General features: G+C 39.1%; 1 protein-coding gene across 1 annotated transcript in view; it reads right to left on the bottom strand.

Moving 5' to 3' along the window:
• The window catches only part of ROS1 (ROS proto-oncogene 1, receptor tyrosine kinase), a 103,824-nt gene that overhangs the window by 72,178 nt on the left and 18,829 nt on the right, over window positions 1-12,817 (bottom strand). The window contains exons 6-13 of the mRNA XM_046674219.1: window positions 10,246-10,394; window positions 9,230-9,368; window positions 6,555-6,756; window positions 5,834-5,910; window positions 4,259-4,381; window positions 3,911-4,095; window positions 3,063-3,160; window positions 364-860 (exon numbers count right to left, since the gene is read on the bottom strand). Of these exons, the coding sequence (XP_046530175.1) occupies window positions 364-860; window positions 3,063-3,160; window positions 3,911-4,095; window positions 4,259-4,381; window positions 5,834-5,910; window positions 6,555-6,756; window positions 9,230-9,368; window positions 10,246-10,394 (1,470 nt within the window). The remainder of the gene's footprint in view (window positions 1-363; window positions 861-3,062; window positions 3,161-3,910; window positions 4,096-4,258; window positions 4,382-5,833; window positions 5,911-6,554; window positions 6,757-9,229; window positions 9,369-10,245; window positions 10,395-12,817) is intronic.

The raw sequence follows: 12,817 nt of genomic DNA, 5'->3' as shown, positions 1-12,817 counted from the left end.
CAATATCTCCATGGACACAAAATCTCAACCCCAGCGCTCTATGTCCCTGGCTAATATATTCACTCAGACTAGAATAACAGTGCCTGGCTCCTAGTAGACACCCAAGAAATGTTCGAACCGTTCTGTTGGGATAGACATGGGAAATATAGAGATCCTCCCAAAGTAAAACCAATAAATGCAGAACAAAGATATAAATAGTTGGTTCTGGGGTTTTGTGGGGTTTTTTTGGAGCTAAGTAGCATTTCTGGGTGATCACTGAATAATCATACATGGGCTCTCAAAATTAAGTTGCAATATCAAGTAGTTCAAGCTTTCCCCTCCTTCCAGCGAAGTCAGTAACCAGGCTGAGGAGAGGGCACTCACTGGCTCCTATGGCGAGGGCAGGAGGTTTCCACTGAACCAGGGCCTGGTGGGAGCCAAAGAGCACTGAGAGCTGCTGCGGGCGGCCGGGCAGGGGGTGCGGCTGAGTGTAGGAGCCAAAGATGACCAAGTTACCGAACCCAAACTCTTCTATGTGACTCAGGTCACATCCCACGATGAACTCATTAAAAGACAGAAGGTCCTGTTGGAAAACGGCCTTGCCATCTGTGACAAGGAAGTCATTGTTTTCACAAGCAAAGCTCTTCACATCAGCAAAGGGGACATGAGGTAGGACAAGATGGGAAGCAGAGCCATCCAGAAATGTTGACATGAAGCCTTTGGCGGTGTCATTGAAGTAAATGATTCGCTTGGACTGTGGCTTTACTACAAAGTCCTTTAATGTGCAACTCTCCACAATATGCATGGCTTCTGAGTGGCGACCAGATGGCACAGGGAGATCTACTCTATAAATGCCATCTCTCAGGAGATAAAAGACATACCTGACAGGAAAAAAAGAAGCCTGTGTGACTCAGTGCAAGGGTGGATGAGTAACCTCCTCAGCCACTGCTTTATCCTGTTGGGCAATAAGAACCACATACCTCTAGAGTCAGTAAGTACGGGGTTTCCCAAGGTACAAAAGGGTAAAGATATTTCCTAAGGATATGCTCTACTCATTTAAATTAGACGTTGGAACATTGGTAAATTTCAGCCTCATTTATAATGCTTAGTCTCCTAATTATTATACATGGCTTTTTAAGGAATCACAAAGTTTAAGAACAGAAAGATTCTTTAAAGACTTTCTAATGAAGTCTACTCTTAAAAGAGAGCATATCACATAAAAATTACATGGCTGAACACGTTATTTATTATAAAACACTTTTCTCCAAAATACACAAATTCTTAACTCTAAGTCTGTCAATAAATTTTCCCTTGTATTGTGAATGATAAAACGGAAGAAAGCAAAAACATTTAAAACATTTACTGTTTTTAAACCTCATAGTCACTATTTTGCTATAACTACCTAGCAAAACTACTTTGCATTTGTAGTAGACTAAGCTTTTTTAAGTAGAATTTACAAGTGAGCGAGGCAACAAGGCTGCCATTTTACAAATCATGAAGAAATACCCGACAAGTGACCAAAACATCAGGGAAGGGCCACCCAGCAATCAGGAGAAAGGAGCCAATGGACAAATTTTGAAAAAGCACCTAATTTGGAGCCCAGTGTTTGCTTCAATTTCCTTATCTACAAAATCGGGATACTGAAAGTATCTACTTTATAGGGTTGAACAAGGATTAAATGAATTACTGGAATTAATGCACTTAGAAGCATATGTTAAGTGTTCGATAACTATTAATTATTATTATCATTTCTAGTCCCGTTTCAAAATCTAAGCACAAATCAATTTTATCCTCACAGAAAAAAGAGCCACCCAAGACCTCACTGAGATGCACTTTGAGTGACCGACTTAGTGGGTGGAGTTCATTATCTTCAGAATGAGTCATTTTATGTCATTGCCAGCAACAAAGTTATATTTCACAGGATCTTAGACTTTTATAAATGGGGAAAACAAGATCCAGAGAGTCCAAAGGGCTTGCTCTACATCACAGGGTTTTTTAAAAAGTATTTTATAATTCAGTTGTTCATTCAAACCTAAGACATTAAAATAAAAACCTAGTATAAATGAATATGAATAGAAAAGCTTCATTTTAAATCAATAATGAGAAATCTTTTTTCAAGAAGATCAGTTAGTGAAAAATAAAAGGGTTATGGGCTGTATTTTTTTCATTCAAAACGAAAACAACTTTATTCCTACAGAAAAGAAAAAAGTTTAATCTCACAAACATTGGCCTTGTTTATTATTTACTAACCTGTTATTATCTGGTCATATATAAGAAATAATAACTCCAAAATAACTTTCTAGTTTTCATCCTTTGCTTTTGTGTGCATTTGGAGATCACAAAATATATTCACAGAGAATACCTCATTTCATCCTCAAAATAACCCAACTGGGTATTATTGTCTTCCCAATACAGATGGACGAAACAAAGGTCACAGACATGAAGTTATTTGCTCCAGGTCCTAGTGCAATTTAGCAGCACAACTGAGCTAAAATGTGTCCGTTTCATTTGTGGCAAGGGAAAAAATACTTATTCGTAATGGAAAATTTTTACTTATTGTCAATCATCAATTCCTGTTTCCTAGGTGGTTGCTGGCAGCGTTCTCACTAAACCAGCCTCTTGAAAGTTGTGAGAATCAGACCAGAGATATGAACTGCTGCTGAATTGTTCAGGCAAAGAAAGCGTGCAATGAAAGGAGAAAACAGGCTAGAGGGGTTCTTACAGGGAGCATTGAGGGGGCAAGGAGACCCTGAGTCATTTGTCATAGTGACAAATCCAGGACTAGAACCCAGGTCTCCAGGTCCCAGACAAGGGGTCTTTCCCATCTACCCATATTTCACAGTGAAATACTAAACTACTTAACTAGAGAAGCTGTTTGAAACCAACTTTGAAAGAAAGTTGGATCGGGTTTGAAAGAATTTCCTCTTGGCTCCGTAGAATGAAAACTTTTCCTGGATTTAATTAAATTTGAAATAAGATACATAGACGGGCTCATCTGGTGCTATAATGCTTCATTAGCAAGCAAGCTTCCCAAAGATTCTTGCCAATGGAAGAGAATTCATATTTACAAAGCTAACACTTACCCATTGTAGGAATCAGCCACAATTTTTTGAGGTGCAATAATTGAGGGAGGAGTAATTTCCTCAATGTTTGAGCAGTTCTCTAAATCACAGACACATACCTAGAGAATCAAAAATACATCAGTAGGATTAGTGTCTGTCTATATTAAATTTGGCCAACAAGTGTCTCTTGAGCATCTGTTCTGGGCTTCTAATTGTGCTACTCACTGAGCACTTTGCAAAAACATAAAAAAGCTCTTAGAAGTCAGTTCGATATCTTATATCCTAATGAGTTTATATCTTACTATCATCGGTGAAATACAAGTAACTATTTTCCTGGATATGGAGGCACTCGACTATTTTAAATATTTAAGCTGTATCCACGTTTATGGGTTTCCAGCCGTAGTGATTGCCATAAGCCTGTCCCTTTCAGAGAAGGAAATTTGAAACAGATTAAGACTGTCTTCTCAAAGATTTCAGTAATATTTTATTCTCGGAGACCTACCAATGACCCCTGGTCATTATGTAATTTCAAATGCATGCAGCTGACTTTGATCATGACTGGCAGTCTTATCTTGTGATAATACAGGCACCACCGATATCTTACGGAAGGTGAATTAAGCTTAGTATAAACTCATGGGTCTGAAAAACCTCAAATAAAGATGATTTAATGGTAGGTCAGGACTAGTACTACGTATAGTCTAGAATCACCTATAGACCAGGTCTATGATTCCTTGTTAGTGTCTAAAATATAGTAAATATGCAGTAAGTATTTATGGAATGAAAGAAAGAATTGTGTTTACTTGTAAATAGGCCAAGATATGCATATGAGTATCAGTATCTAGTTATTCACTTTAAATTCTCAGACTAACCTGTTCACCCATGATGAAATACATTCTCTGATAAAGCCAATCTATGGAGATGGAAGAAATTAACCCTGAACCTCCGTAAAAAATTCTCAGGTCGGAGACATCAGACATGTTGGCGGCCTTCTTCACCCATATGCGAGTTCCTTCAGAGAAATAAACAACTTGCTCGTGGACATGAACTGATATTCCTAGAAGAGCCATGCAAATACATGTGTGTTATCATATAACAACCAGACAAAAAACTTACAGGAAAGAGAATTTACTTCTTTAATTTTTAACAAAGAGATTAAAATGGAAGTCAATCTGGATCTTTCTTTTTACTAAGGAAACATTCTTTTCTATTATACTGACCTGTAATGTTATGGTGCGTAGCACCTGAGTGAAGGCAATGTGCTTCATCTACCAAGTGTTTCAAAGATCTCTTTCGTAGAGAAGTTTTTCTGGATAAAAAGAGCCACTGTTCCTCTTCTTGAACTAAAACAGCAGCACAATTTACAGATAGACCCACCATATGCACATTGACACGAGAAAGATCCATACCACCCTTCAAAGCAAGGGGACTAGCACATGAAAGAGGCTGGCAAGCTTTTCTCTGAAGGCACTGGGGCATTTCGTCACACTATTCTATGATTGGGGTAGGAAGTAGAGTGTCAATCAAGTAAGATTTATGTATATGTGCCCCTAAATGCCCTCAAAATGATATCGCATGGGGTATCACAGTTCTCAACAGCCTTGCCCCAATAGGAGCTCAGCTCATTATCCTCAGCTATGAGAAATTGACTGCTTGGTGGAGGTGGTCCAGCCCAGGCCAGAGTGGGTTGTTACAAACACACATACAGACAGACATTGGTAGTCTCTGTTTCATCTTCAATTATCTCTTCCTTTGAGGCAGGAGAAAAGTCCCCTAGAGGAAATTTGAGGACTGCAGAACTCTGCCTAATGTTCTGTTCCATTGGGGATTGAGGCCGTGTGTGCTCATGAACACTTTTAGAGCAATTAATAAATGTTATGCAATAATCACAGTAACAAAAACCTTAAGCCTCATCTATATTTAACTCGCCCTTTGGATGCTTCTTGCATAACAAAAATACCTCTCCTTTCCTAGAGTCTAGTAACAGCCAAAAAAAACTAAAGGCTCGTGATAGATAACATTCCATACCCACTGGCTTGTGAGGGTAAGGGGCAGTGAAATCAGCAAATGGGGTTCTAGTGAAAATAGAAAGGAGAGTCTGAAAATTCGGAATCTTTGGATGCTATTCAAACTCTTTTACTAGTTTCCCCAAAATATTTTGGTGCTTCTTAGAAAGCATTTTCATTTATTACTTTGCCCACATAGGCATCACGCAGTAAGTACTCAGTCTCTCAAGGCAGTCATTAAAATGCCAAAGCCAAAAATATGGTACTTACAGAATAATAACAAAAGTTAATTTGGTAGATTGAATATTCAAAATGGTAAAATGTAAATTATTAAGTCCAGACATATTTAAATACCTTAAGGATACTGGAAGAAAAAGATATCTGATACGTATTAAAAGATGATGCATAATATAAAATGGGAGTTAGGGTAGAAAGGTTATATGGTCCCCTGAGTGTGTAAATGTGAGTCATAATCACTAGTGATTTCAACTGAAACCAAGCATTTGCTTGAGGCTATATTTTTTAAGTCACTAAATTGTTTTGTTCTAATTTTTAAATTCCTAAATCCTAACGTGAAAACTTTCAATGTAACAACTTAACTTCTATTTGTCAAATACTAGGACTCACTTATAATTGAAATCTTACGAAGTATCCAAAGGACAATGTTCATTTGGGCAGAAGAGGTAGATTCTTGAGGAATACCAGATGACCCAGGACCTCTAAGATCCGAACCCAACCTTGCCACCCCCTCAGCTCCCGTGAAACAGAAGGAGCATCCTTGGGCCGTACCTGCTGGGGATGAAGTGGTAATATTAGCTTCTGCTTCCGGCCCCTCACCAACTTCATTTACTGCTGTAATAAAAAACCTATTCCAAAAACAATTTGGAGAGATGTGTTTCACATGGCATGGTGTGAACATGAGATAAAAATAGAAGGAGTAATAATGTTTCTATTTAAAGGACAATATGGCAATGCACGTATCTAGTTACTTGGTGCCGCTGCTCAGCACTAAAACGACCATCAATCACATCCTTGTTTGTATTCCCCATAGAAGAGTTCAGGGTCATGGAGGTCAAAAGCTGAACTCTGCTATCTGCATGACCCCCATTCCCACCCTAATTTAAAGAGGTCTTAGTAAATGCTAGAAAAGCTAACAATAATAAAATAATCCCCCTAACGGTTAAAAAAAAATACCATTAACAGAATTTCACCTCCTTACTTTTTTCATGTTTAAATGAAGAAATGGTATTCATGGTGTTTATGATGTCTTTGTTAGCCCATATTTATAAGGATCCTCTGAATGGAAAAGAAATACTTGAGAATGTTTTTACTTAGGATGGTGTAATCTAATAAACATAAAACTTGAGGAAAACCTCAATCACTTCAAATCCACAGCACAAAGTCAATGGGACTTCTCAAAATACATTTAAACTATTCTTTAGCCATATTTCTTAGTTATCATGCCTGCGGCCATGGAGGTTATGTTATCTTTGCCCCACTTAACTCTTACCTGTAGGTGGTATTTGGCAGAGTGGAGTAAAACTGGAAACTGGTTCTCTGTGTCCCTGAATCTAATTTTTTATTTTTGCTAATCAGTCTTAAATTATAACCCAAAATAGGTCCACCTGGGAACTGAGGTGGAGCCCAACTGACTTCCACAGTGTCGGGACTGGAGCTCTCAATATTTCTAATGAGAGGAGCAGTTTCAGGAACTGGAAGAGATAATGGAGACATAATGAGTGGAAAAGTGACAAGGGAAAATATAAATAGGATAGGAGAAAAGTCTCGTTCTTTGAAAACAGCATAATTGAAATATTTTTATTAATATTCAAAGTAAGTGATAGGGAGAAGGCAGTGAGATATCTACCAGCTGCAATTCTTAATCCCTAAATAACACCAGTTAGCTACTTCTGTAAGGGACTCTTTTGAATGTTATTTTCCTCACTTCTAATTTGTGAAATAAAATTCAACGTGGAAGAATACAAATAGGATAAACGTTCTAGAAAAAAGTCGTTAAAAATCTCCAGGGACCTAAATGAGTTGAAACGTGGGATGGAACCAGCTTAGAAAGGAGAAGAGAATTGGTAACAAGGCTGGAGTCAATGATTCACAGGAGCTGAAAGGAGGACGTCCTGGGGCATTTCACTCACTAGAGTGCTGTGGCCTGAGCAGTTCCAGCTAAAGATACAGGTTCAGATAAGCCTGAATCAGAACAATCTGCTTCACCTGTGTTGGCATCAATTCTGCAGACCCAGACTATACCTTCCTTCCCCCAGCTCCCAAGGTCCCCTGGAAGCCAGGTTAACTGTGCCTGTGTGTTAGCAGCTCTTCTCTTGCAAAGCATTACAGGAGCATGCATCAATTAATTAAGCGTTCACTCATAGACTTTAGGAGCTACCTAAGTGGCAAAGAACAGAAAGGAAAACAAATGATCGAACAGCCTGTCTACCACTCATGTCTCCACCTACTTTTCATACCTCCCATTCCCTGAAACTTCACTCTTTCACGTCCTATTTCCATAGAAAGACATACTTTGATGTCACTTTGCTCTTGAGTAGACTTCTCTCCCTGGGAACACTTTGGCAAATGCTCTGCATCACCCCTGATTCGTTAGACTTGGAAGAAATTACAGTTCAACTCTTACACTGGATGAGTTTTTTAAAGGCCTCTTAATTGATCTCTCAGCCTTTGTCTGATACAATTCCTCCCGACTCTCAGACTAGTCTTTGGCAAATACAAACATTATTGCATCACTCCTCTGCTCCATGCACTCAGTCACCTTGGTGAACAGGGAAGTAGGAGTCGTCTTCTACTGAATTCGAATCAGGATCTCAAAAACCCTAACTCGTTAGGGTCAATGCCCAGACAGGATCTGCTCCACTTCAAGCAAGTTAGATGCCACCTACATGGCGAGCTGTGGTTATTGTCCAAATCTCTCCCTCAAAAATCCTCCATGAAAGGCTGGTCAGGTTAGGCAAGGTATTTGCCTAATAACCATTCCACATGGTAAAGAAATTATCTTTGTAAGGGTCCCAATTAAAAGGCAATAATACCATCTAAAATCATATGTATTTCCCATAGCTAAAAGAGAACAGCAACGAGGCAATGGAACACAAAACGTACTTTATAAGTTTGAGGTGACTAGAAAAGTGAGAAAGAATTGAAGCATGAGATACCATCCATGGAATGGACACCCAGTACAGAGTCTAGAACACCTGCAGGGTATGTGGGCTTGTACATCCAAGAGAAATGCCCAGAAATGCAAAGCAAAAGCTACCTTCCTCATTACTTTGATTTGACTAGCCATGGGCCTTAGACTGTGATATCTCTCCAGCACTGGAAAATGTTCCAGCACTGTTGGAGTACAGGAGGCATTGCTTTGAACAAAGAAGGATCATGTATTCTACTCTGATCTGGAACATTTCAAACATGGCCCTAGGCCAGTGTCTGACCCGAGGTTGTAAGGATGGCCAGGGAATAATCTGCAGAGGTGACCTCACATACCCTAAATCTGATAAGCAAGAAGAGGGCACTATTCAGAGAACGGGGAAACGCCCCAACCAACCTAGGTCCAAGGCCTACGTCAATCTGAGGGTCTCTGCACACAGCCGAATCTCCAGAACTGAGGAGTGGGGACAGCTAACATCTGGCTTGGAATAAGTCCTCCCAGGTCCCCTCAACTAACTCCAAGTTTGGGAGCACCAGAAACTCTTCCTGAGTGTCTGCCTCCCTAAAAGGCTCTAGGCCTGAATCCTTTTCCTGGTATGGATGTCACATCTCCAAAGGAAGAAATCAGAAAATGCTCCAATACACGTACTGTACTTTGTACTCATCTCTGATAAGATGTTAAAATATTATAATAACCTTCCAGCTGGTCTCTATACCCTTTTACTTCCCAATCTCTCTCATTCCCTCAATCCATTCTATGCATAGTTGCCAAAATTATCTTTTTAAGGAGCATATGAAGCAATTACTCCTCTGGTTTAAAACCTTCCATAACACTTAGCTGCTTCTTGAGGCTTATTCTGACCACCTTATTTAATACTGTGACCTGAATCTCCCCTCCTCCACTCCCCATTTCCAAGACCCTAAAGGCCAGACCTTCCTCAAAATGTTCCTTTTATCATAACACACAGCACTTTTCTTTAATGCATCAACTAACGAAGGAATGTGTGCACGCCGTACCTCCGGAAGGATGAGTCCTGTAAGTGGGGCTTGGGGGTGAATACAGTTGCAGGTGGGCTGTGAAGATCCAAACCACTCGAAAAACATATTCAGTGAAGGGATGGAGGGGCTCTACCACGTATGAGAGTTCAGACACAGCCTGGATCAACGAGAGATCAAGCGTCAGCATTTGTCGACTCACCACCATACAGTGTGACTCAAGAGCACGGAGTAGTTTGCAGGAGATGGATGGCCTTTCGGATATGGGGTGACCCAAGGCCTGCCAGACCAGATGGAGTGGAGGCTGGAGCTTAGAACCGAGCCATCCAGAACATCAGTCTGCATAACTCACACAGAAATGCTTTCCTGCTTCAAAATTGCAAAATTATGGATTCAATTATTTGGCATTTACCTCAGGCTTCACTTTAATTTTTCTATAAAATATACTTGGTATCCTGGGACTATTTTTCTCTGAACTTGCTCATGCTTTCCTAAAAGGGCAGCCCTGGATGCCCTCCCTGGCCTAGTTAGAATCCTTTTAAATGTGCTGGGCTGGGCTGGCCCTGTGACTCATCAAGCCATGGTGAGGCAGCGTCCCACATAGCAGAGCCAGAAGGACCTGCAACTAGAATACACAACTATGTACTGGAGAGCCGGGAGAAGAAGAAAGAGAAAAAAAGAAGAGTGGCAAAAGATGTTAGCTGAGGTGCCAATCTTTAAAAGAAATAAATACGTACATACATACATAAATAAATGGGATGAGCAGACAATGACCAATAATATGAGTAGTTGGTTATGTGATGCTGTGCTGAAGGAATAATACATATGTCCAATAATATATTTTCCATCAGAAATAAAAGGTTGAGCATTAACATGTTACAGAGTAGCTGAGATTAAAGTTCATCTAATCCAGCCACTCATTTTACGCTTGAATCTTCTCTAGAATGTCTTTATACCTATAATCATATGTAGTAACTTGGCACTTTTAAGAACTTGAAAAAAAGCCTGTGTTTAGGTACATGGGCAGCTTTTCATACCTCTGTGTAAGTCCAGCTTCCAGGAAGTTGTGCATATTTCCACTGAATGATGTATTTTACCCCAGAGATGTTGGCAGGTTTCCATCGTAATGTCACACCATGGCTTCCAATGGAAGAAGCAAAGGGTGCAGTGGGGAAGTCTGCATTTTCTGGGAAGAAAACAAGATTTCATTCACCATGCACCCCGTCTGTCCAGGCAGGAGAGAAGGCGCCTGTTTTACCTAGTGCTCTCAACATTCATCTTGCTACCACTCCATCTTGCCGCAATACCAACAATACTTGAACAACGACTGATGCACATATTCAATTGGTTTATGTTTTTAAATCAGTCAGTCAGTCTGGCAGTGTTTTCTCCCCAAAGAACTCACTGTTATCGCTAAGATAGTATTTTTTTTTATAGGCTAGCAAGATGGAGTGTTCTGAGACAGTCTAGTTTTCTCCTGCAATACCACCTCTGTACCGGCGAGGACACGGGTGCCAAGGGCACGTCTGGGGCACAACAGAACCTCCATTGCCCAAGGACAAGTATCCGGAGACATTTTTGAAATTTTACACTATAATTCTACTGTTATTGCCCATCTTGTCAATTATTTTTTTTTGTTTGAGTAATCGTACTCCAAAGAATTCTAAATTCGGCTGTTTTGTATTGCAAAATATTTCATGAGTTCTAAACACTAGCGACATTACAATTAGCGGCACATGCCCATTGATGCTACTTCCCAGGCTCTGTATGACGGGCTAGAATTCTGAATGGTATGTACTACTGGGATAAAATTATTTTACCTTACTTTTTTTATTTTCCAAAATTGTGACTAATTTAATGCTTCAGCTTTCTTTTTTTCCTCAATTTTTTATTGTGGTAAGATATACATGCTATAAAATTTACTAGCTTAACCATTTTTAAGCATACAGCTCAGTGCTATTAAGTACATTTAGAATGTGCAACCATCACCACCATCTATCTCCAGAACTCTTTTCATCTTGCAAAACTGAAAGTCTACTAATTAAACAATAATTCCTCGTCTCTCCCCCACCCCGAAGCCCCTGGCAATCACCATTCCATTTTCCATCCCTATAATTTTGACTACACTAAATACCTCACATAAGTGGAATCAAATAGTTTTTGTCTTTTTGTGACTGGCTTATTTCAGTTAGCAAATGTCCTTAATGTTCATCAACGTTGTAGCACTTGTCAGAATTTCCTTCCTTTTTAAGGCTGAATAACTTTCCATTGTACGTATATATCTCATTTTGCTTGTCCGTTCATCCATAAATGTACACTTGGTTTGCTTCCGTGTTTTAGCTATTCTGAATTCAATATGGGTGCATAACATGAGTGTACAAATATCTCTTCAAGACCTTGCTTTCAGTTCTCTTTAGTATGTACCCAAAAGTGAAATTGCTGCACCGTATGGTAATCTATCTTTAATTTTTTGAGGAACCATCATACTGTTTTCCACAGTGGCTATACCATTTTACATTCCCACCATCAATCCACAGAGTTCCAATTTCTACACATCCTCGTCAACACCTTACTTTTCTATTTTTTTTAGAGTTGCTATCTTAATTGGTGTGAGGTGGAATTTCATTGTAGTTTTGATTTGCATTTCCCTAATGATTAGTGATGTTGAACATCTTTGCATGTGCTTATTGGCCATTTGTATATCTTCTTTGGAGAAATGTGTATTCAAATCCTTAACCCATTTTTGATTTGGATTGTTTGGTTTTCTTCATTGTTGAGTTTTCAGAGTTCTCTATATATTCTGGATATTAATCCCTTATCAGATGTGTGACTTGCAAATATTTTCTCCCTTTCTATTGATTGCCTTTTTCTTCCGTTGATAGTATCTTTAGATGCATAAAATTGTTTTAGTCTCATAAAGTTCAATGTGTCTATTTTTCTTTTGTTGCCTGTGCCTTTGGTGTCATATGCAAGAAATTACTGCCAAATTCAATGCTGTGAAGCTTCGGCCCTATGTTTTCTTCTAAGAGTTTTATAGTTTTAGATCTTACATACAGACCATGGATTCACTTTGAGTTAATTTTTGTATATGATGTATGTAAGGGTCTAGCTTCATTCTTTTGCATGTAGATATTCAATTTTCCCAGCAGCATTTGTTGAAAATACTGTTTTTTCCCCCATTGAATGGTCTTAGCGCCCTGTTGAAAATCATTTGACCACATGTGTAGGGATTTATTTCTGGGCTCCCTATTCTAGTCCATTGGTCCATATATCTGTCTTTATGCCATACCACACTGTTTTGAGTACTGGAGCTTTGTACTAAGTTTGAAATCAGAAAGTGTGGGTCCTCTGGGTTTGTTTTTCTTTTCAGGATTTGGGGGTCCCTTAAGATTCCATATGAATTTTCAGATGGATCTTTCTATGTCTGCAAAAAACATCTTGGGAATTTTGATAGAGATTGCTTTAAATCTGTAGATCACTTTGGGTAGTACTGACATCTTAACAATATTAAGTCTTTCGATCCATGAATATGGGATATCTTCCCATTTATTTGTGTCTTCTTTAATTTGTTTCAGAAATGTTTTGTGAGTTTTCATTTTACAAGTCTTT

The sequence above is a fragment of the Equus quagga genome, chromosome 11 (assembly GCF_021613505.1).
Source record: "Equus quagga isolate Etosha38 chromosome 11, UCLA_HA_Equagga_1.0, whole genome shotgun sequence".
NCBI classification, from domain to species: Eukaryota; Metazoa; Chordata; class Mammalia; order Perissodactyla; family Equidae; genus Equus; species Equus quagga.
Note: the sequence above shows the minus strand (reverse complement) of the source record. Positions and strands in the feature narration are given on the sequence as shown.